Here is a 19,438-nt window from a genome sequence, read left to right on the forward strand (position 1 = left end):
ACTGTTAATAATGATATGCACAATATCATCGTGAACGGAAATCGTCGAGCCACGTGATCTTGAATTCTTTATCGAGGTGGGTTACACTCCAGAACTTGGTCGTGAGGAGCTTAGCTTTAGCGTTGGCATTGTTATCGATGTGGTCCCGTCATTATTTTCTGACTTTGAGTTTCTAACTCAAGGTATCGTGTACACACGACAAAGTGAGCAAACATCTTAATCTTGAACTAATTCAAGAAGTAGAGAGCTATTGTTTAGTCCCGCTTCTTCAATGGTTTGATCGAGCTTGTTGAGCAAATTCTCTCTGGCATGATCACTTAAGGTAAAGTATTCGTTTTGGAAACCTTCGATATTGCTTTTGACGACTTCAAAAATTACACGCACTGTGTCTTGCTTGGATTTAAAACGTCTCACAACTCTCCGTCCGTCACCAGTCCGTATTTGAACTCTAGTGGTGACACCAGGCTCGTTGGCCGGCTCAGGATGGTCCTTATGGGGTGTTATAGAATCGAAAAGTGCCATGTAAGGGTCCTCAGAACTTTGCGCTTCTACGTCATTATCATTAACATCTGTATCTGTTTTGATGGGTACTGCTTGCCCGCCTTGTGTTGGTTCAGACTGATCGCGGCCGAGGGACTCTTGGATGGCCAATTTCATCTGCTGCTCTTCGGAGAGCAAAGTTGGGTCCAGTTCTGGAGTGGGCTCTCGAACAGCGGGGTTAGTGGAGCCAGGATGCAACGAAAATTGAGACAAAAATTCCTGTACATCTTTCACAAAATCCAAAGGATTAGGCACGTCTCTGCTCCATTGTTTGACCCGCTCGCCGGTAATTGGATCCAAAATCGCAATATGAGGCAGGTCGTCTTTGGTGTGGGGGCCATAAAACTGAACATATGGTCTTGCGTTTGCAGAGTCGTATTGATACTGCAAAAAAACGAAGTTTTGCTTCACAAGTTTTTTGACATCTTTGTGCGACCAAACGTCACGATTCAAAGCTTGGCATTGAAAAACATCTACCGTTTGAATGTTGATCATTATCCATTTTTGTTTTTCACGTCCTCGAAGTTTGGCGCCGTTCAAGTCAATTTTCGCCATCATGTCGAAGGGCGGCCTGAACAGCATTGCCAGTTTTTGCTCTTTGGTCATTTCTCTAGGTTTACGAACCAATTTTGTAACTTCATGTATGTTCCCATCGTCGTCCAATTCCATCACGGTTTCTTCCACATATTCATACGAAGCTCTGAAATCCTCTTCTTCCGAAAACTCTGAACTCCCTTCAGTATCCGATTCTAGTTGCTGGTTGAATACACCTCGTGAACGGGTTTCATCAAACATGCCTCGAGCTTGACGTAATGGGCCATATTGGCCTCCGATGCCACCGTAAATCGAGGGAAAAACGTGTGTATCGACCAGAGTTTCATGTCGGGCTTCATCTGGTGCCCTATAGCTTTCTTGAATCGGTTCCGGTGAGAAATGGGATTGTTCAGAAAGCTCCGGATTAGCGACGGCAGAACTTCTATTGGTCAATTGAGCATTGCCACCATGCTCGAAAAAAAGTGAAATTGCTGTTTCTAGGTTTCCACCAGCCATCTCCAGGAAGTGCTGTGCTAGTTCACTATTTTCGGCGCTGGTGATTGCCATAAAGGTATCCACAGTTTCCTGCGACATGCTGATATTGTGAGTTGTTGCGTCAAAGAATAGTTTTGAAAAGCCAAACCTGTTTAAATTTTGACTATCACAAAAGCTGGAGGTATCCAATACAAAACGTTGGCAATAAGAGCTTCTTGGAACTCCGGGAAGAATGGCAACAGGTGTTCTTAAAGAGCGTATTTAAGATCAAAGGTTATTATATGATTTACATAGTCATCAAGAACGGACATTGAGTTCCAACGTTCAAACTGTCACTGACAATAATGGTCGCTACTGATACTCCATTCACGGAATCATTTTAATTGCTGAGATATTCATCGCTTGAAGAATTGTTTGGGCCATGTCCTGATAATCATTATGAGCGGTTTGGTGGTTACAAAGCTATACTTTACTAAATGGCATCCACGAACCTTAATATGGAACAGATGGGGACAAACCTTGTGAACTTTCCGTGAAAAGAGTAGTGTACAATGTGAAATGCTGAATATGAGGGGGGAAAGGGCGGATATTTGAGATCAGTCTGGGTGCTGGAGGAGACTGATTGAGGTCTTTTTTTTCGGTCCTTTCTCTGAAGCTCAACGCTTGCTTTTCTTGGTTACTTTCCCCACTGACCGAGATTTGCTCGGTATCGTACTGTGCTTGGGTGTTTCACTTGGTTCTTTTAAATCCGTTTTTTCGACATCTTCGGTGCCATTCTGGGTGAACTTGGTGTGTTTACCTTGAAAGTTGACTTTGCTGATGGCAGGACCTACACTGCGACCATCCAGAGCGGAATGTATTAGTTTCTTGGCACGTTCTTGATGTTCCTGCTCCTTTCTGGTTTGTTTCTCCTCTTTTTCGTCCAACTGGCGGGCCAAATCCATGTATCGCTTAACTCGAGCCAACTCTTGTTTTACAGGAGCCAAGTCCTTGACATTGTGCAGTTTCATGTATGCAAAGAGCAAGGAAGAGAGCACGTAGGCATAGCGGTTCGATAGGTCCAGTTTTGACCTCTCATCTTTCAACAGCAGGAGTTGTTCCTCGAGCGATTTTTCCGTAAACTTGGTGATTTTTGGGCCCAGTTTGGCCAGTTGCGCATTCAGATGCGAAATATACGGCTTGACTTTACTGATATCCTCCATGATCGATGTTACAACCTCAGCTTTGACGAGGCTTAAATTGTAAACGTGAACGTTATCCAACTTTTGGGCATCGCATTATAATTTTCATTTTTCACATATAAAAAGCTAACTGTCAGAACAGAAACATCAACAGCTGGTAACAGGATAGTCAATGAAGATAGAAAGCTAGTATATACGATTTCTTTACGAGGATTTTGCAACCTATCCTGCCGTTTTTTAAGCAAAGTTTAAATTTGAAATTATCTAGAATTGCATTTTACTGTCATCAGTCAATGATACTCTCAAAGTGTACCAAAAAATCATTAGACAAGGACATAAGCAACTTGTAGCTCTGCTCATGGTCCAAGATTCATCGTTCGGTAATTTTATCCCGCTTTTTGTCCTCTTAAAAAGCTCGAAAGAACGACTTTAGAATCGCTCCTCTGAACAAGAAAAGAAGTGATTCTTGAACAAAAGAAGTCACACAAAGTAATCCATATTTCAATCCCTCCCTGATCATTAATTGAATCATTGGCTTGTTTCCCATTCTTCCATGTCAGTGTTCTTCGAAACAGTAGTTAATATCAAATATAGTGACATCTCATCTCCTTCAGAAAATATCAATTACATGACAAGAACTTGACTGTAGAAAAAGAGAATATCAAACGAGTTGCGCTTGGTTCAAGCTCTACGATTTGATTTCGTTGGAAGTATAGTGTATATCTACATTACGGCCATAATATTCGAGCTGACAGATCTCTATTTACTGTCTTTCCTCCCTTAACTAATTGTTGTTAATAAGGACCTTGAAGTATCCAGTTAGTCCAATTACAACATCTTTGGGAACAAACCACCTTAGATTTTCTTTCAAACCACTGGTGGCCTCAAAAATGATTAATAGATCCCTCTGGCAGCGACACCGGAATAAAGTCCTGGTTTCTTCCGCCACGGTCGCCTTTCTCTTTAGCACAGGAGCTGTTTCGCTGTACCTTATCAAAAAGTGGCTCTGGAGACAACAGCTGAAAATAACCGAACAACAGTTCGTCAAAGAGCAAATCAAGCGTCGGTTCATGCAGACACAGCAGGATGCGCTTTATACCATGTACGAGCTGGTCCCCGTGCTTTCGCTTGTGCTGGTCAAAGACCTGGACGTGGACGAGATTGTGGGGTCTCTGAAAGGCAAGAAACTTTCCAGAAAGCTCTCCCGGGGTTCTACAGATGCTGAACGCGATGGCATCTCTTCCGGCATGAGCACAAGCGTCACTGAAGCACACATATCTGGATCCAGTGCGACTCCAGCTGACGCGAGAACCAAAGCAGAACTTTGGAATGACCTCAAGTTCAAATCCTTGGTTAAGCTTTGCACCGTCATATACAGCGTCTCCTCACTGCTACTATTAACCAGATTGCAACTCAACATCCTGGCCAGACGGGAATACCTCGAGAGCGCCGTGAAAATGGCAGTTGAAAAAGAATCCTCTAACAAAGGATTCTTGGCGTCTTGGATAAGCAGCTTTTGGCAAAAAACGCCGGCAACTGATACTCAAGCTAGCAGCAAGGAAGATTCGGCGGGTCCAGTGCTTTCTGAAGAAGCCCAGCTTACACGGAAGTCAAGTTACATTAATGAACAGGCATTTTTATCATTTTCATGGTGGCTGTTGAATCGTGGATGGCTACAGTTCAAGTCACTCGCTGAAAAGCTGGTTGAGCGTGAGTTTTCAGAATTGAACCCGCGCGATGTTTTGTCAGTACAGGAATTTGGGGACAAATTGACGCGTGTTTTGCATTCCATTAATACGGAGCTTCTGGTACAATGTGACGTTGAAGCAAAGGATGGAAAACAACCATTGAAGCAGACTTTACTTCCGGAGCCAAATCTCGAGCAATTTGTGCTCCAGCAAACGTTAGACTCCGACGCCTTGAAGTTGCTTTATGACGACAACACTGTATTACGCCAGCTTTTGAATGAGACAAGCAAGTGCGTCCAATCCACGGCTTCTTTGGTCGTCCTGGAGAGTCTTGTCAATGACGCATTTCAGTTTACGATGCAACATGTCGAGGATAATGTTGCCAAGAAAAGTAAGCGCAACCCCTCAGTGACGACGTCCATTACTGACGATGACGAGAAATACCAAATGGCCCTATTCGCCGTCAGTTGCAAGGGGTGCTGTGACGAAATGCTCAAGAGCGGAGTGGTGTCGATGAACAACATTTTCCTGCAAAGGCTGGATTCCATACCAGAACTGGATGACCTCAGTGCCAGTGTTTATAGTAATTTTGGATTTTAGCTTACAGAGCGTTGTCCACAGCACCTGCTCGAAATTTTAATTGATGTACGTCAAATTGAAGAAAATCAAGGCCTTGTGGAATTGTGTCAGCTTCTGTTGCAAGTTTCTGAGGACCTCGCTACACTAGCTGTACCTAGTCTAATATACCGTTTTTCATCTCTCATGCGAATAGCACAGACAAAAAGGTTAACCAGAACTACTTCTTGACTATTCAGGTAGCACCAAAAGCTCAGGAATGCATGAACAGTCTGACTGTTTATATAGAAGGGCGCCATCATAACTGCACTTTCTATTTAGCAGGCGATCCTTCGAAATTTCACTTGAATGACAGCTGCTGATTCAATTCAAAGCTAACATCAGCGGTCAATGACACATTTTCCTTAATCCTTAGAAACCAAGACAAAATTGGGCGCAATGATTGATCAGTCGTTGTTTAGGATGTCGCTCGCTTCCTTTCCAGTTGAAATAGAGAGCGCTGTCAACCTGGGAGGACTCTTACAGATGGGTTAGTACAAAGTGATATCATTAACCTCGAATTTCGAAATTGGTAAAGGAAGGCGATCAAGTTAAAGGTAGAATTAGAGAAACGTAAGATCAGAGCTAAACGGCGTGAAATCAGATCAGGTGTCGTCTATCGTTGGTTATTAGTGAGTAGTAGCGTACTAGGGGAAATATGGCAAAAGATAGTAAGCAGAGTGTTGTTCTTGTCTCCGTAGAAGGAGAGAGGTTCACTGTGGAACGTAAGATTGCAGAAAGGTCTCTTCTGCTTAAAAATTATTTGAATGACATGCAAGACAACGGGCTTCAAAGTGGCAGTGATTCCGAATCTGATGAGGAAGGTGCGGACTCTGAAGACGAGATTGTGATGCCTGTTCCAAATGTTAGATCTTCTGTTTTGCAGAAGGTGATTGAATGGGCAGAACACCACAGAGACTCGAATTTTCCAGATGAAAACGACGATGACGCACGCAAAACGGCGCCAGCAGACCCCTGGGACCGTGAGTTTCTGAAAGTGGACCAGGAAATGCTCTATGAGATCATGCAAGCCGCTAATTATCTGAATATCAAGCCTCTACTGGACGCAGGTTGCAAAGTGGTTGCAGAGATGATACGTGGCAGGACTCCTGAGGAGATCAGACGAACCTTTAACATCGTGAACGACTTCACCCCAGAGGAAGAGGCTGCCATCCGACGCGAGAACGAATGGGCCGAGGATCGTTGAAGCGCTTACAAATAAAGGGACTGAACGGCCTTTCTCGAAGATTTTTGTGGCTAAAGTGCCGTCCTTGGGTAGCAAGAATTTCGCAATCTTTCTGGTTGTCGGCATTGATGAGGGATATCCACTTAGAATACGCCATTATGGCTTTCAACAGTGCCGGTGATTGCTATTTCGCACCACAATTTCCTGCTTGCTTGCTCAATGGCTGTCGTCTTTCTTCTTCTTTTGATTGGTGAAAGGTTGGTCCATCGTCTTGCTCATAGTGTACTAGGTAAATGTCAGATTAGTGTAAAGTGATACGAATTAGCAATGATTGGCGTCCAGTATAGTAACAGACCTTCAAAATGAGAACAGGAACTGTATTACGCTATCCGCACAGGCGCAATTTACTCAAAAAACGCTATCGCGCGTCCGAAATTGATTTAAGGTACATGGTTGTCGGGAAGCAGATCATTTCAAAGGGAAGAAAAAAGCTCTTTGAATCCTCCAGCTATGTTACACTCAATATGAGTTCCCAAGAACCATCTCAGAAACATTAAATCACTTCAAGTTTGCTTGCAAATCTTTACCTTTACTATCTACGGCAAACTGTGTTTTCTCTTGAAGAGCGTCCAGGTGATGCTACAATATGCGTAATCACGTAAACCTTTACAATCAAAGTCCGTTTTAAGACCCAAGAACAAATGGATCAGTTCACACTTGTCAATTCCTCGATGACAGCGTCAGGCTTGTAGAATGTAACTATTTGTCTTTGTTTACATTTTAGACCACTGACGCTGCTATAGTAAACCGTTAAAAATGTCAAAGGGAGAATTAAGTATGTAAAAGGTCCAATAAATGAATGTGAATAGAAACTTCCAACAATGGGCATCGCAACTGATTTGCGAGCAGAAACTGTTTAAATTGAGGTCACTGGCGCTCTCTATTTTTGTAGTCAGCGGTGGCTTAGTTTTCTGAATCTTTTCGTTTTTCCAGAGTGGAAATTGATTCACTAACGGTGGACTTTTGTTGCTCTGACCATTAGTGTCGCTGAAGACAGATTCTGGGCTCATTTTCACAAAGTATAACAAAATTCAAGTCTTTCCACAGTTGAGAACAGCTTCATTATAGTGCTGCCACATTCCTATTGTGAATGCAGACTTATGAGCACCGAAAACGAATCAATTGCTGCTAGAACTTACCGTCCGATTACAGAAAACCCAGGGATGGGATTTCTCCACAAGAAGAAGAAGGGCAAGAGCGATAAAAAAAAGGAGGATTCAGGTAAAAAAAAGGTATCAAGCCTTGAAAATGCAGGGAGACATGCCATCGTGCGCCGCAGCGTGAGAGATCGATCGGTTTCGAACCTCCAAACTGAACCGTCACGAACGAGTCCAGATTTGATTGCAGGAGTCGACGAAAACGATACTGCGATGAGAAAAAGGAGGCGCTCAGCGTCTCCTAGTAGGGCAAAGCGCAAGACCTCTGACATAGTCAAATCGAAACTAAATTCCTTCAATAATCACAGTGAGGGCACTAAAGCCTCGACAGCTACAAGCAAAACCAGCGATAATAACAACCAATCAGATCAGCCAGCCGATGGGTCTCACAAGTCTACAAAAGCAGCTGACTCTAATCTGGGTACGGCAAAAGTAAGCACAAAGGGCAGCAGCATGCATCTTCACACAGACAGCAAAGATGATGAATCTGATCAAAAGGCCACTAGTGGTGTTTTCTCCTCCATTCTTTCAGCCGCACATAATGCTGCAAACCATCTTCTACCGAAATCTAACAGTGAAAAGACGTTACCTTTAGGGTCGTCGTCGCAGGATGCTGTTGAAACCTTACCCGATGTTGCTGCCTCTCATAAGCTTGAGTCTCAAGAACAAGCACCAAATTCGTCGTTTTTAAAGCATTTGGATTTCTTACTAGCTAGTGGTCCAATGGCTCAAAACTTTGATGACACCAATAATTTGCTTTCACCAACTTTTAATTCAAGGCCAACTAACAAGTCATCGGTGAACTCCTCCGTAGGAAGGGCGGAATCTGAGTATTCAGGTACTCCTAGTATAACTGTCCATGAGCCCGATGGGAGTGCTTCAGGGGCTGAAACAGATCTGGGATCGGTAACCGAAAGAATCCACTTTCGATCTCTAAGAGGGGAAGCACCCATAGCTACTTTGGGCAGAGGAAATTTAACTTTAGATGCTCTTGCTAGTACCAACCGAAGCAGTTCATCGCTGGAAAAAGATGGTATGAACAATGGCGACGAAAAACGATCTTCTTTTCCGCAACGTGGACGTTCTGCAACTGCATCTGGAAACCAGGTAAAGGTACCTGCTTACAATATCGAAACAAGCCTTGGAGATGTCATGGTCAAAACACCATCGCCAGCTAGAAGTGACCCTGGAGCCAATTCTAGCACCACTCTAGATCGAAAAGAAGCAGTGCCTAGCTCGAAGGTGCAGCAGAAGATGACCGAAGAAAAGAAGTCGCGCAAAAGGGCCAGCACCATGAGGCCCCAATCTTTTCAACAGCTGTCTCTCCGAGGAGTATCCTCCAGAGGTTTGAGGAACTCGTTGCAGAGGGATAGATCTTTAAGCCACGATGAGAACGCAAGAGGTGGTGAAGCCAGCTTCAATTCGAACGACAACGCATCGGCATACACCGAGGGGACTAGTAAACACGGAGCGAGAAGTCCTCGCGGATCAATTCACATTTCTGAAAGAAAACAAAATGAGTTTCATTCTTTGTTCAAGGAATCGGGTGTCTCGTCATCGGAATCGTTACTAGCGGATTACAGTTGCGCCCTATCACGAGATATACTGTTACAAGGTCGCTTGTATATTTCCTGGGAGCATGTGTGTTTCAATTCGAGTATTCTCGGGTGGGTGACGAACGTTGTCATACCTTTCGAAGAAATTGTACAAATTGAAAAAAAGTCTACCGCTGGCATTTTCCCCAACGGAATGGTGTTTCAAACCTTACATTCGAGATATACTTTTGCATCAATCATGTCTCGCGATGCTGCTTTTGACTTTATCACTTCGATATGGAATCAGACCATCGAAGACTCTGATGAGCGGATCAAGATCGTTGGTAGAAGCAGCTCGTCTCCAAAATCTAGTAACAGTACTTTGAACTCTAGCTCGGACGGGGAAGCCCAAATGTCTCCGGAGTCGTCTTCAGACGGCTATTCCAGCGGGGAGGAAACCACTGACGAAAGTTCAACGGATGATGGCCATGGAGAAGACGGCGATTACGAAAATCGGCCCGACATGTCAGAAATCGCCAATGGTGAATTCAGACTTAGCAGAAAACAGGAACTTACAACTCTGGGCCCAGTAGAGCACCCACCAACATCTGGCGACCACCCTGCCGCGGTAGATGATAGGGTGGTAGCCGAAACAGTCTTCGAGGCTCCGTTGGGTAAGATTGTCAACTTGCTTTATGGAGATAAGGTATCTTACACAAAGAGGATCTTGGAAGCTCAAAAAAACTATGATATATCAAAGATTCCACCCATTATGGCCACAAATGAGCGAACTTATAGTTACGTGAAGCCTTTAAACGGCTCTATCGGCCCGAGCAAGACGAACTGCGAAATTACTGAAACCATTGAACACTATAACTTAGAAGATTACGTTAAAGCTGTTCAGATATCGAGAACTCCTGATGTTCCTTCTGGTAACTCTTTCGAGGTAGTGACATCGTTCTATTACTCATGGGCACCACGGAACTGTACCAAGCTGATGGTTGCAGTCAATGTTAAATGGACGGGTAAAAGTTGGCTGAAAGCTGCGATCGAAAAACACACGTTTGATGGTGTCACGGCAACGACAAAGACGATGATCGAAGAGATCAATAAAATAATTCACAACAAAGATGTCAAAGGAGCTAAGGAATCGAACGAAACACCAAGCAGCGAGGACACAATTAATTTACCAACAGCTGGACCTAGTGAACATGCAAAGACTAGTGCCGATTACACGAAGGAGGATGGTGATGTTGTAATTACAGACAGTCTAACAATACCTGCTCCAGTAGGTACAGTGTATCAGCTTTTGTTTGGCAACGACACTTCGTATTTGCAAAGGATCATTGACAAGCAAGGAAACTATGAAATTTCGACTTTACCTCAATTCAAAGATGGCTCAAGAGAATATCAATATACTAAGCCTTTGAGTGGACCTGTCGGTCCGAAAAAGACTAAATGCTATATTGAAGAAAAGATTGAACGCAATGATCTGGAAAATCAAGTCATTGTACGCCAAATAACCAAAACGCCGGACGTTCCATCAGGTTCATCGTTTTCAGTAAACACCAAAATCTATCTGCATTGGGGATTGAATAACCAAACTGACGTGCTTGTAGTCTCCAACGTCGTCTGGATTGCCAAGAGCTGGATCAAAGGCGCCATTGAAAAAGGCTCGCTAGATGGCCAGAAAAGTTCCATTAATGTTATGGGCCAGGAGCTCAAAGACATTGTTGCCGAAGCCGGGACAACAAAGAAAGGGCACGCAAGAAGGGCCACTAAAACCAAAGCAAAGAAAACAAAAGCGCCTCCTAGCCCTTCGAAGAAAGTCGAGGCTCCTCATTCAAAGACAACGCAGCTTTTTAATGCTGCCTTTAAAACTTTCATGGGTCTACCAATGCTCTATCAGGCGTTGGTGTTTCTCTTTACACTTGTCAGCATAATCACCATAATAGCCAGATCCGCGTCCAGCAGCTCGAGTGCCTCCACAATTGTTGGGCCAGGTCGCATCGTGATAGGTGGAGAAACATACAACTATGCCCCGACGCTTGATACGCTGTATGGAGCTTTTGGTCGCGAGAGTCGCGCTCCACGAAAGAGCTCAAAAGTGTGGAATGTTGTTACGACATCCGAGAGCGACATATGGGAGTGGATAAAAGATCGAAGCACTATCTTACAAGAAAACCACTCGCCGGACTATGCTAGGCGACGGATGTCACGTCATACACGCCAGGATCTCGAGGAGACCATACGGCTGGCCGAGGTCAAACTTGACGAATTGAAATCTCTTTTAAACACTACTACCTACTTGTGAGAAAAAAGCTAAACAATGTGCGAACACAGCAACAAATACCATAAGAACCAAGCAAAAAACACTATTAATAGTGTTCATTCTTTCGTCAACATTTGTGCTGTTCGTATACAAAATCCGTTCTTGGGACAAACACATACTTTTGTACGAAAAATCCCATTTTGTGTACAATATTTAAATAAAAGAATGATGTCGGCGGCTAAGCTTCTTTCCCCATTTCATACAACTTTTACCGAGCGTTATCACTCAAAAAAAGTGGTAAATGTCGAGCTTAAACAGCATCAATATGAGCTCGTTTGATCAAGAATCACGTTCAGCAAAACATATAGTAGATTTAGAACAATTGGAGCGCTCAAATGTGTCATTATTGGAACAATTTCGAACACTAGAAGAACTCAACAACATGTATGGTGAAAAGTGACAATTTGCTTAATGTTTCTGGAGCTCTAAAACCCTAAACTAACTTGACTTAAACTCAGCAACCAATCGCCAGACAGAGTGATCAAGGAACATATTTCCTTATTGAAGAAATACAATGAACTACGCGACACAGGCCTGGCTCTTGCCCAGATGATTGCAGACGAAAAAAATTGCAAAATAAAGGAAGTTTTCGAGGAAATGAACTACGAAATGAGTGACAAGCTATGAATTCGTACTGGACATCCATAGACTCAACGTGCTGTGAGGGTACTGTGTTCATGGGGTGGAATTCTATTCTCATTGAGGGCCTCTTAGTTAACCACTTCAAATTGACCAATTAAAGATCACGTTTCACGGGAACTATTTTTTGGCTATGGTGTCAAAAATACAGCGGTGTACTACTATACAAAACGCTGGCTGATATGCTTTCTGGTAGAAGAAAATCAAATAAAATCATACGTTGAAACATCCACATCTCCCAGCTCCGCCCAGGTTGATGCATACCACTATCACATCGGTCTTGAGCTGTCTTTTTGGGTCTTTGCATAAGTTATAACGGAGCGGTGTGGTGAGGTAATTGCATTTCGTTGCGTTGATACTGAACATCGATTCGTCTGAGCATGATGCATCGGCGAAGTCCGAGGCTACTTATAATACACCTAGCAGTACTGTGCTTGTTTTTGGCAGAGGGAAGATGTGGCTGGCCACAGTGGATTCGGAAAAGAAGCACCGTCTCAAGTCAAACAAGAACACTTACTGTAGACACATTGCATGCCGAAGTATACACAGCCAAACCTACGCTTTTCAGAAAAACCGACACATCCAATTTTGAAGCATCCAACCCAGCAGCGACAGATCCGCCCTACAGGGGTTTAAAGCATGAAATGGAGAGTTTGGAAACGTCACAAAACTCTTTTCCTAAGACAGGTACGGTTGTCGATCAGGACGTATCAAAAACGATATTATCTTTAGCTTCGAGCGGAAGAAGTACTGAAAACTTCGATTTGCTGGATATCATACTAGCAACAGATCTAGAGGGTAATATACACGCACTAAGTCGATCTACAGGCGAGATCCAGTGGTCCATCGACCACGCCAGTCCACCTCTCATCTCGGTCTCCGAGACAACACAACTACAAAATGAAACCCTAATTATTGAACCATATGATGATGGTAACATTTATTACTATAACATTTTCCAAGGTTTGCAGAAATTGCCTATTTCCATCAAGCATCTCGTGGATCTATCGCCACTTGATTTGAAGACGAAAATTGTCATTGACGAAGATGGAACAACAATCGAAGATGAAAAAATATATGCTGGCGCTCGACAGTCTGTTGTTTTCAATATCGACATCAAAAGTGGTCAAATAGTATCGGCATACGGACAAGGAACGGATAAATTTTTTATTCAAGACACAGAGGTCGATTGCAGTGATACGGAATCTGATTTGGCTTCGTGTGATGACATCTTCGTGCTGGGGAAAACAACTTACCAGTTGGGCATATACAACAAAAGCGGTATTGTGTACAACGTGACTTATGCGGTTTGGAAACAAAATGCTGCGGACGCACATTTAGCATTGGATTACACACAACCGTCTGATGGCGTTTCGATTGAGCCATTCGATGGCAATTCTCTATTAGCAGTGGACTCCGAGCTGAGGCATGCAAAATGGATCTCCTCACAATTTCAAAGTACCATCAACAGCGTTTTCGATGTTTTCATTGATAGAGATACAAATGAAAAAATTCTTCTGCCACATCCTTTGAATCCAAGGTCTGAAGCTCGCGGCGAAAACAGTGTTTTAATTGGCCTTACTTCTGAAAATAGTTTATTTGCGATGTCCGATGTTCACTACCCCTCTCTAGTGGGCTCTGCTTCGAATTCAGGAAGTATGAAGCAGAAAAAGGATTGGAGCATGTGTGCGGCTGGGAATGGAACCGTAGAAGAGGCCATACTGGGTGTTCATGAATTGCAAAACCTTCAATTCGAGCAAGTTCGCTACAATAGGTCAAATACTCTACAACCGTCTTTACCAAGCGATTCCAAACCACTTCTCGATGCACCAAGTAGGTTGAGTAGGAATCCGGATGCTCTCGCTCTTGAAGCAGCCTCACCAAAGGCGCTTGATAGATACGTTTCCGAAAGGGAACTTCAAGTGCTGCGTTTGGAGGCAGAAGAAAGATTTGCGCGGGAGCTGCTATTGAAAGATCGGAAATCCTACGTGTTCAGGTTTGCAGATTTTGTTTATCGGATCGTGGAAGGTGGGCTTATGCTTGTGTTTTCATTTTTCATTTTAGGCCTACTGTCGAAATTCAAAGTTTTGGCGCCCTTGCACGCATGGTTAGAACGCGCTGGCTTATTTAAAAGAGAGACTATGAAGACCGGTTCTGTGGAAATAGAGAATGATAACAAACCTGCGTCTGAATCAACAGCCGAAGAGTCGGGCAAAAAGCATGTCAGGATCGAGGAACCTGAATTCAACATTGATAATATACCTGATGGTAGCTCCTCGGTCGATCGCAAAAAACGCAAGAGAGGCTCCAGGGGCGGAAAGAAAAACAAGAAAGAATCTAGCCCTGCTATGGCAGAAATTGAATTACGGGGCCATGATGTTGAAGTTGAAAGAGGCCTTCAGAACTTGGTGGTTTCTAAAAAAGTTCTTGGGTATGGATCGGCGGGGACCGTCGTATTTCAGGGAACATTTCAGCACAGACCTGTTGCCGTCAAGCGCATGCTTATCGATTTTTATGACGTTGGGACTCAAGAAATAAAGCTTTTAACCGAAAGTGATCATCATCCCAATGTCGTAAGATACTATTGCTCGGAAACATCAGGCCGCTTTTTTTACATTGCTCTAGAATTATGCACTGCGACGTTAGAGGATGTGATAACAGGTAAAGGGTCGAGCTCAGCTGTATTAGAGGCACAGAGCACTCTTGATCCGCTCAATGTACTGCTTCAAATCGCCCAAGGAGTAGCACATTTGCACGCTATAAAAATCGTTCACCGAGATCTAAAGCCCCAGAACATTCTGGTGGCCCCTACCCGGAAGTACATGCAACGAGTCAACAATAATCTTGCTCCAATGAGGGTACTCATTTCCGATTTTGGCCTTTGTAAAAGATTAGGACCAGATCAATCATCTTTCCACACACGCCAAGGTAATGCTTCTGGCACAAGTGGTTGGAGAGCTCCCGAGCTTTTGGAGATAGATCAAAACTGCAGCGATAGCGATACCAGGGATGAAGAATCAGGTCTGGAAAGTTTGGAACCATCCACTTACGATCCGTTCTACCATAAACGTCTGACAAGAGCTATAGACGTCTTCTCCATGGGATGTTTGTTCCACTACGTGCTTTCCAAAGGTGGCCACCCTTTTGGTGACAAATATTCACGGGACGCAAGCATTTTGAGGGCTGAATACTCTTTGGAAGGTATCAAAAAGTCTCTGCGAGACAGATATGCAGTCGTTGAAGCAACCGATTTGATAACGAGGATGCTTTCACATGAACCCTCTGAAAGGCCGACAGCAGACGATGTAATCAAGCATCCACTTTTCTGGTCACTTCCAAAGAAGCTTGAGTTTCTACTCAAAGTAAGTGATCGGTTTGAGATAGAGAGACGAGTACCTCCTAGTGACCTCTTACTGAGACTCGAGGCGGTATCAGAAATGGTTATACCGAATCGCGACTGGACTGTTAAGTTCGATACTATCTTTATGGATAACTTGGGTAAGTACCGAAAATACAGCGGCGAAAAGTTGATGGATCTTTTGAGGGCTCTTCGTAACAAATACCATCATTTCATGGATTTGCCGCAAGAACTTGCAGAGGTGATGGGTCCAATCCCTGACGGCTTTTATCTTTTCTTCGCGAGAAGATTTCCTCGTCTTTTGATTGAAATATACTTTGTTGTTCGGGAGTACCTGAAAGATGATCAGATTTTGGGAAGCTATTTGTAATGAATTCTACGCATGTATAAACAATCAGCATTGGCATCAGTAATAATGAAGACGGACAGAATGTCTGCAATTTCACCAATTTGAATTGAACCTATCCCCGGATGGCTTTCGTCATTTTAATTGTCGTTTTCGTCTTCGAAACTACTGTCATCGACTGGGTTGCCAAATGACGAGTCGCTTGATGGACCACGTTGCGGTTCCGGCAAGACGAAGCTAACCAATCTGCTACTTTTCTCTTGATCAGAATTACTCTCAGACCCCGAGATATCTGCTCTCTTCCTCTTTTTGCTTCGCAGGCGACTGACATCACCTGGCAACATTCTGTCCGGTTCAGGCGGCAGCAACACACTCGAAAGGGCATCAGAAGAACCAGAAGGCTTGTCAATTCCCGCAATAGGTACGTTGGAATTTTCTTCATTTGACACAGCCAGTGTCACTTCAGGTTTTTCGTCCTCTGACATCCTTTCTTCACTTGAAGATGCGGATAGCCGCTCTCCCATATCGCTGGTTCCATCCTTCGTAGTATCAACGTCCGCATCTCCACTCAAAATATCCTCTTCCAACGATCTTAAGAATTTAGCGATCGAACTCCGGCTTGCGGAATCGATGTCATCGTTTTCTGAAATATCTTCAAGAATGTCGCGAACTTCTTTCCATTTCCGAATACTCCGATCTTGAAAACTGAACCTATTGATGTTAGTCAAGATCATCTTTTTGACCTCTTTGCGCTCAAATTTGTAATATATTCTGAGGACGCCCAATAGAAAATGTAATTGAGTATCTTCCTCATCCTCGAAATGCTCCTCTGTCTGGTTGACTACCTTGCCTGAATCTGTCCACTCTATAAGCTCTTGAAATATGACGTTCGGCTTTAGCATAGAGTCGGGAGATATTGAGCTATCGTCATTTGTCTGCAACTCGTCCCACAAGACAGAGAGCCTCAGTAGCACGTCGCCTGCAACGCGGACCATTCTCTTTTGATGTCTAATGTGAGAGAAGCAGTAAACGGGGAGGCAAAATGCAAATGCCTGAACCAAAGCTTCATTTTGAGAGTTTGCAGGTGAGAAGTAAGAAAGAACAAGTGTTTCAAATAGATCATCGTCAACAAAAACATCTCCCAAAAACAGTTTGCATAAACCCTCCGCGACCGTTGCTTGACACTCCGGTAGCTCGCAATTTTTTAGCGTTTTGTAAAAAATCTTATGCAAAGAAATGGAGTCAACCTTGCCTTCGCCGTCCACCACTTTTGTCCCATGAACTGAAAAAATGTCGGCTATGACCTTGAGTGCTATGGTTTTTAGACTTGCATCGCCCTTGGAAACGCACATACCAAAAAGATAAAGGCTCTCAGTGGCTATATTAACATCCAAGAGACTGCAAAGCCCCAAATTACGAACGCCAAGTTCTCTGACTTCAGACTGGGTATTTCTGACAGCTGGGGTAATCAGCGTGTCAATCAAAGAGGATATCATAACATTCTCATCGATGGGCAAATTTATGAGTTCCAGCATAAACTGTGACATTGTGAGACACCCAAGAAGAGTATGAGGACTGACCTCCTTTTCCTGAACCGCTGGTGCAGCACTAGGTGCAGTGGTATTCTTGTTGTTAACAAGGTCGTCGACTGCTGAGTGGAACGACTGCACTGCAGCTTCGTCATCCTCGTCCTCGTCCTGCTTGAACCTTGAGTCTTGGTTTGCTTCTTCGGCTTCTTGCTTTTCGATATCTTCATCCCGTATATCCGTTATGATTTCAACTGTCATGGCTATGAAATCACGCTCATTGATTGACAGTACCTTCAGCACTTGAAGAGCTATTCTAACAATAGGCGCCGTCAAGCTATAGTTTGCCAATGCGTTACGAATTATCATCAACATAGCCCGCCTTCCGACTTCATCACTGTAATCATATTTGAAGGCTACCGACAACAACTGCTCGATGATAAACTCCAAACAAGAAACATCTGTATTCGAAAGGTTGTTGTTGGAAAATCTGAGGTCCAAATACTTTTGCAAAATCTCCGATAATCTTGAAGCTTCGGGAAAATTCCCGTCAAGTATGTCTTCCAACTTGTTTTGCGTGCAGTGTGTATGAAAAGCTTTTATGAGGAAGGAAATTTCTGCGGTTAGAGAATCCCACACATTAACGGGTAGTTTGATTTTAGCAACAGTATCCTCTCTATAGTTGAAAATAGCGTCTAGTACCTTCTCACAAACGTTATTCGAGGTCACATTCAACTTCGACAAAAGTCTTATAATATCCCCATCCATTAAATTCAACCACTCAAAGGCAACCAAACGCACGCAGGCGTTTCGTACTGACTCTTCACGATCTTCGAGCCCCCAAGTGATAAGTTTGCCAATCAAGTCTCCATCCAATTCCTGAAACACAGAGGCACCCATATTCTTCAAGACTCGTGTGTACACAATGCGCCGGTTGACGGTATTGACGTCTCGAGCCCGCTCCATAATTATATTCCTTGTCTTATCTAAACTGACGAGATTGAGCATGGCCGCTCTACGAACTTCGGCACTTGGATCATTTTGAATGGCGTGGATAAGCTTCGTGGACGCTTCGTCGATTGTTTCTGAAGTGTTGTCCTCGTCTTGAAATTTGGTGAGACAGAAAATGGCCTGAACTCGTACCGGCGCTTCTTTATCAAACAATCGTTTTTCAAACGACCACATAATCAACTTGTACAAATCTTCATCAATTTCACCTATGTTATCCATGATGACAGCCAAAAGCTGTGCGACCCTATACCGAACATTTTTCTCGCGCGATTCTACTCCACGCAGAATGTGCCGAATGAATTGGTTAACAAATCTCGAGAAAATCTTTTCTTTTCCATCAAAATCTTCTTGTTTTTCCTTTAGGGACTCCACTTCATGGTCGAGACTGGCCACCAGTCCTGCAACTAGTCTTACAATTCTGTCACCTACGATTTCGGTTCTTTTCAAAGGTAAAATCAATGTAACCATTTTGTTAAACCAGTAGTTGAATACTTCTTCATATCCCGTTTCTGTAGCCTTTGATTGAATTCTTTTCAAGACCGCGATATGTCTGCGATGACCTGCGTAGGTCGATTGTGCGTTTTGAAATACATCTGCAATGGCCCTAAAAATTTTGGAATTCGTGGAATCTGAATTATCTGAATCTATTGACACGTTCTCAGACATCGAGACGGATCGAACAGGCTCTGAATCTGAGTTTAAAGAAGTGGATCTGGTAAGATCAACATGATGCTCATCTCAGAAACCTAGGTAAATAACACTGATATTGATGATATTAGTACAGAGTGATAGAGTTCGTACATATAGAAAGGCTTCAAATTCCTATGATGTAGAGAGACACTAATTGATGGGTCTGAATTCGTCGAGATGGACGCAGATAATACGCTATCACAGCCTTTTTAATTTTTTTTTATCGAGCTTTCTGATGATGTTGTGTATTTTGAAATTGAACAAAATCATGTTCAAGGCTGTATATACCAGAAGAAGGATCCGGAGACACTTGTGAAAAATAAGAAGTCTTGATGCATGCATCAGAAAATTTATTTCATAGACCGGAGATCTTCTGCTGTTAAGTGACAATAGTTCGAAATGTCGAGAACGAATTATCGTGACATGCATTTAATGTCAGTGAAAGATAAATGCGTTGCAACCGGGAATGTTTGAAAATTTAGCCAGATGTCAGATGTGGAAAATACTGAGCTCAACTGATAGGAGGACAACAACGGAACGTTGAA

The 19,438-nt window shown here is 43.4% G+C and overlaps 8 protein-coding genes across 8 annotated transcripts; 5 read left to right on the top strand and 3 right to left on the bottom strand.

Moving 5' to 3' along the window:
- Positions 1-216: 216 nt before the first annotated feature.
- Positions 217-1,668, bottom strand: UBX5 (LALA0S05e03840g1_1; the record flags this gene model as incomplete). Its single annotated transcript, XM_022772239.1, has 1 exon — positions 217-1,668. The coding sequence occupies one exon, from the start codon at positions 1,666-1,668 to the stop codon at positions 217-219; it is 1,452 nt and encodes a 483-aa protein (XP_022628583.1).
- A 557-nt stretch (positions 1,669-2,225) lies between these two features.
- LRP1 (LALA0S05e03862g1_1) lies at positions 2,226-2,771 on the bottom strand (the record flags this gene model as incomplete). Its single annotated transcript, XM_022772240.1, has 1 exon — positions 2,226-2,771. One exon carries the CDS (start codon positions 2,769-2,771, stop codon positions 2,226-2,228), a length of 546 nt encoding a protein of 181 aa, XP_022628584.1.
- Positions 2,772-3,640: 869 nt separating this feature from the next.
- PEX3 (LALA0S05e03884g1_1) lies at positions 3,641-5,038 on the top strand (the record flags this gene model as incomplete). Its single annotated transcript, XM_022772241.1, has 1 exon — positions 3,641-5,038. The coding sequence occupies one exon, from the start codon at positions 3,641-3,643 to the stop codon at positions 5,036-5,038; it is 1,398 nt and encodes a 465-aa protein (XP_022628585.1).
- Positions 5,039-5,711: 673 nt separating this feature from the next.
- On the top strand, positions 5,712-6,260 carry SKP1 (LALA0S05e03906g1_1; the record flags this gene model as incomplete). The annotated part of the gene is made up of 1 exon (XM_022772242.1): positions 5,712-6,260. One exon carries the CDS (start codon positions 5,712-5,714, stop codon positions 6,258-6,260), a length of 549 nt encoding a protein of 182 aa, XP_022628586.1.
- A 1,139-nt stretch (positions 6,261-7,399) lies between these two features.
- On the top strand, positions 7,400-11,305 carry YSP2 (LALA0S05e03928g1_1; the record flags this gene model as incomplete). Its single annotated transcript, XM_022772244.1, has 1 exon — positions 7,400-11,305. One exon carries the CDS (start codon positions 7,400-7,402, stop codon positions 11,303-11,305), a length of 3,906 nt encoding a protein of 1,301 aa, XP_022628587.1.
- Positions 11,306-11,588: 283 nt separating this feature from the next.
- On the top strand, positions 11,589-11,950 carry SAE3 (LALA0S05e03950g1_1; the record flags this gene model as incomplete). Its single annotated transcript, XM_022772245.1, has 2 exons — positions 11,589-11,707; positions 11,782-11,950. The coding sequence occupies 2 exons, from the start codon at positions 11,589-11,591 to the stop codon at positions 11,948-11,950; spliced, it is 288 nt and encodes a 95-aa protein (XP_022628588.1).
- Positions 11,951-12,345: 395 nt separating this feature from the next.
- Positions 12,346-15,690, top strand: IRE1 (LALA0S05e03972g1_1; the record flags this gene model as incomplete). The annotated part of the gene is made up of 1 exon (XM_022772246.1): positions 12,346-15,690. The coding sequence occupies one exon, from the start codon at positions 12,346-12,348 to the stop codon at positions 15,688-15,690; it is 3,345 nt and encodes a 1,114-aa protein (XP_022628589.1).
- Positions 15,691-15,806: 116 nt separating this feature from the next.
- On the bottom strand, positions 15,807-18,869 carry YCG1 (LALA0S05e03994g1_1; the record flags this gene model as incomplete). The annotated part of the gene is made up of 1 exon (XM_022772247.1): positions 15,807-18,869. The coding sequence occupies one exon, from the start codon at positions 18,867-18,869 to the stop codon at positions 15,807-15,809; it is 3,063 nt and encodes a 1,020-aa protein (XP_022628590.1).
- Positions 18,870-19,438: the final 569 nt, after the last annotated feature.

Source organism: Lachancea lanzarotensis, scaffold LALA0S05 (genome assembly GCF_000938715.1).
Source record: "Lachancea lanzarotensis genome assembly LALA0, scaffold LALA0S05, whole genome shotgun sequence".
NCBI classification, from domain to species: domain Eukaryota; kingdom Fungi; phylum Ascomycota; class Saccharomycetes; order Saccharomycetales; family Saccharomycetaceae; genus Lachancea; species Lachancea lanzarotensis.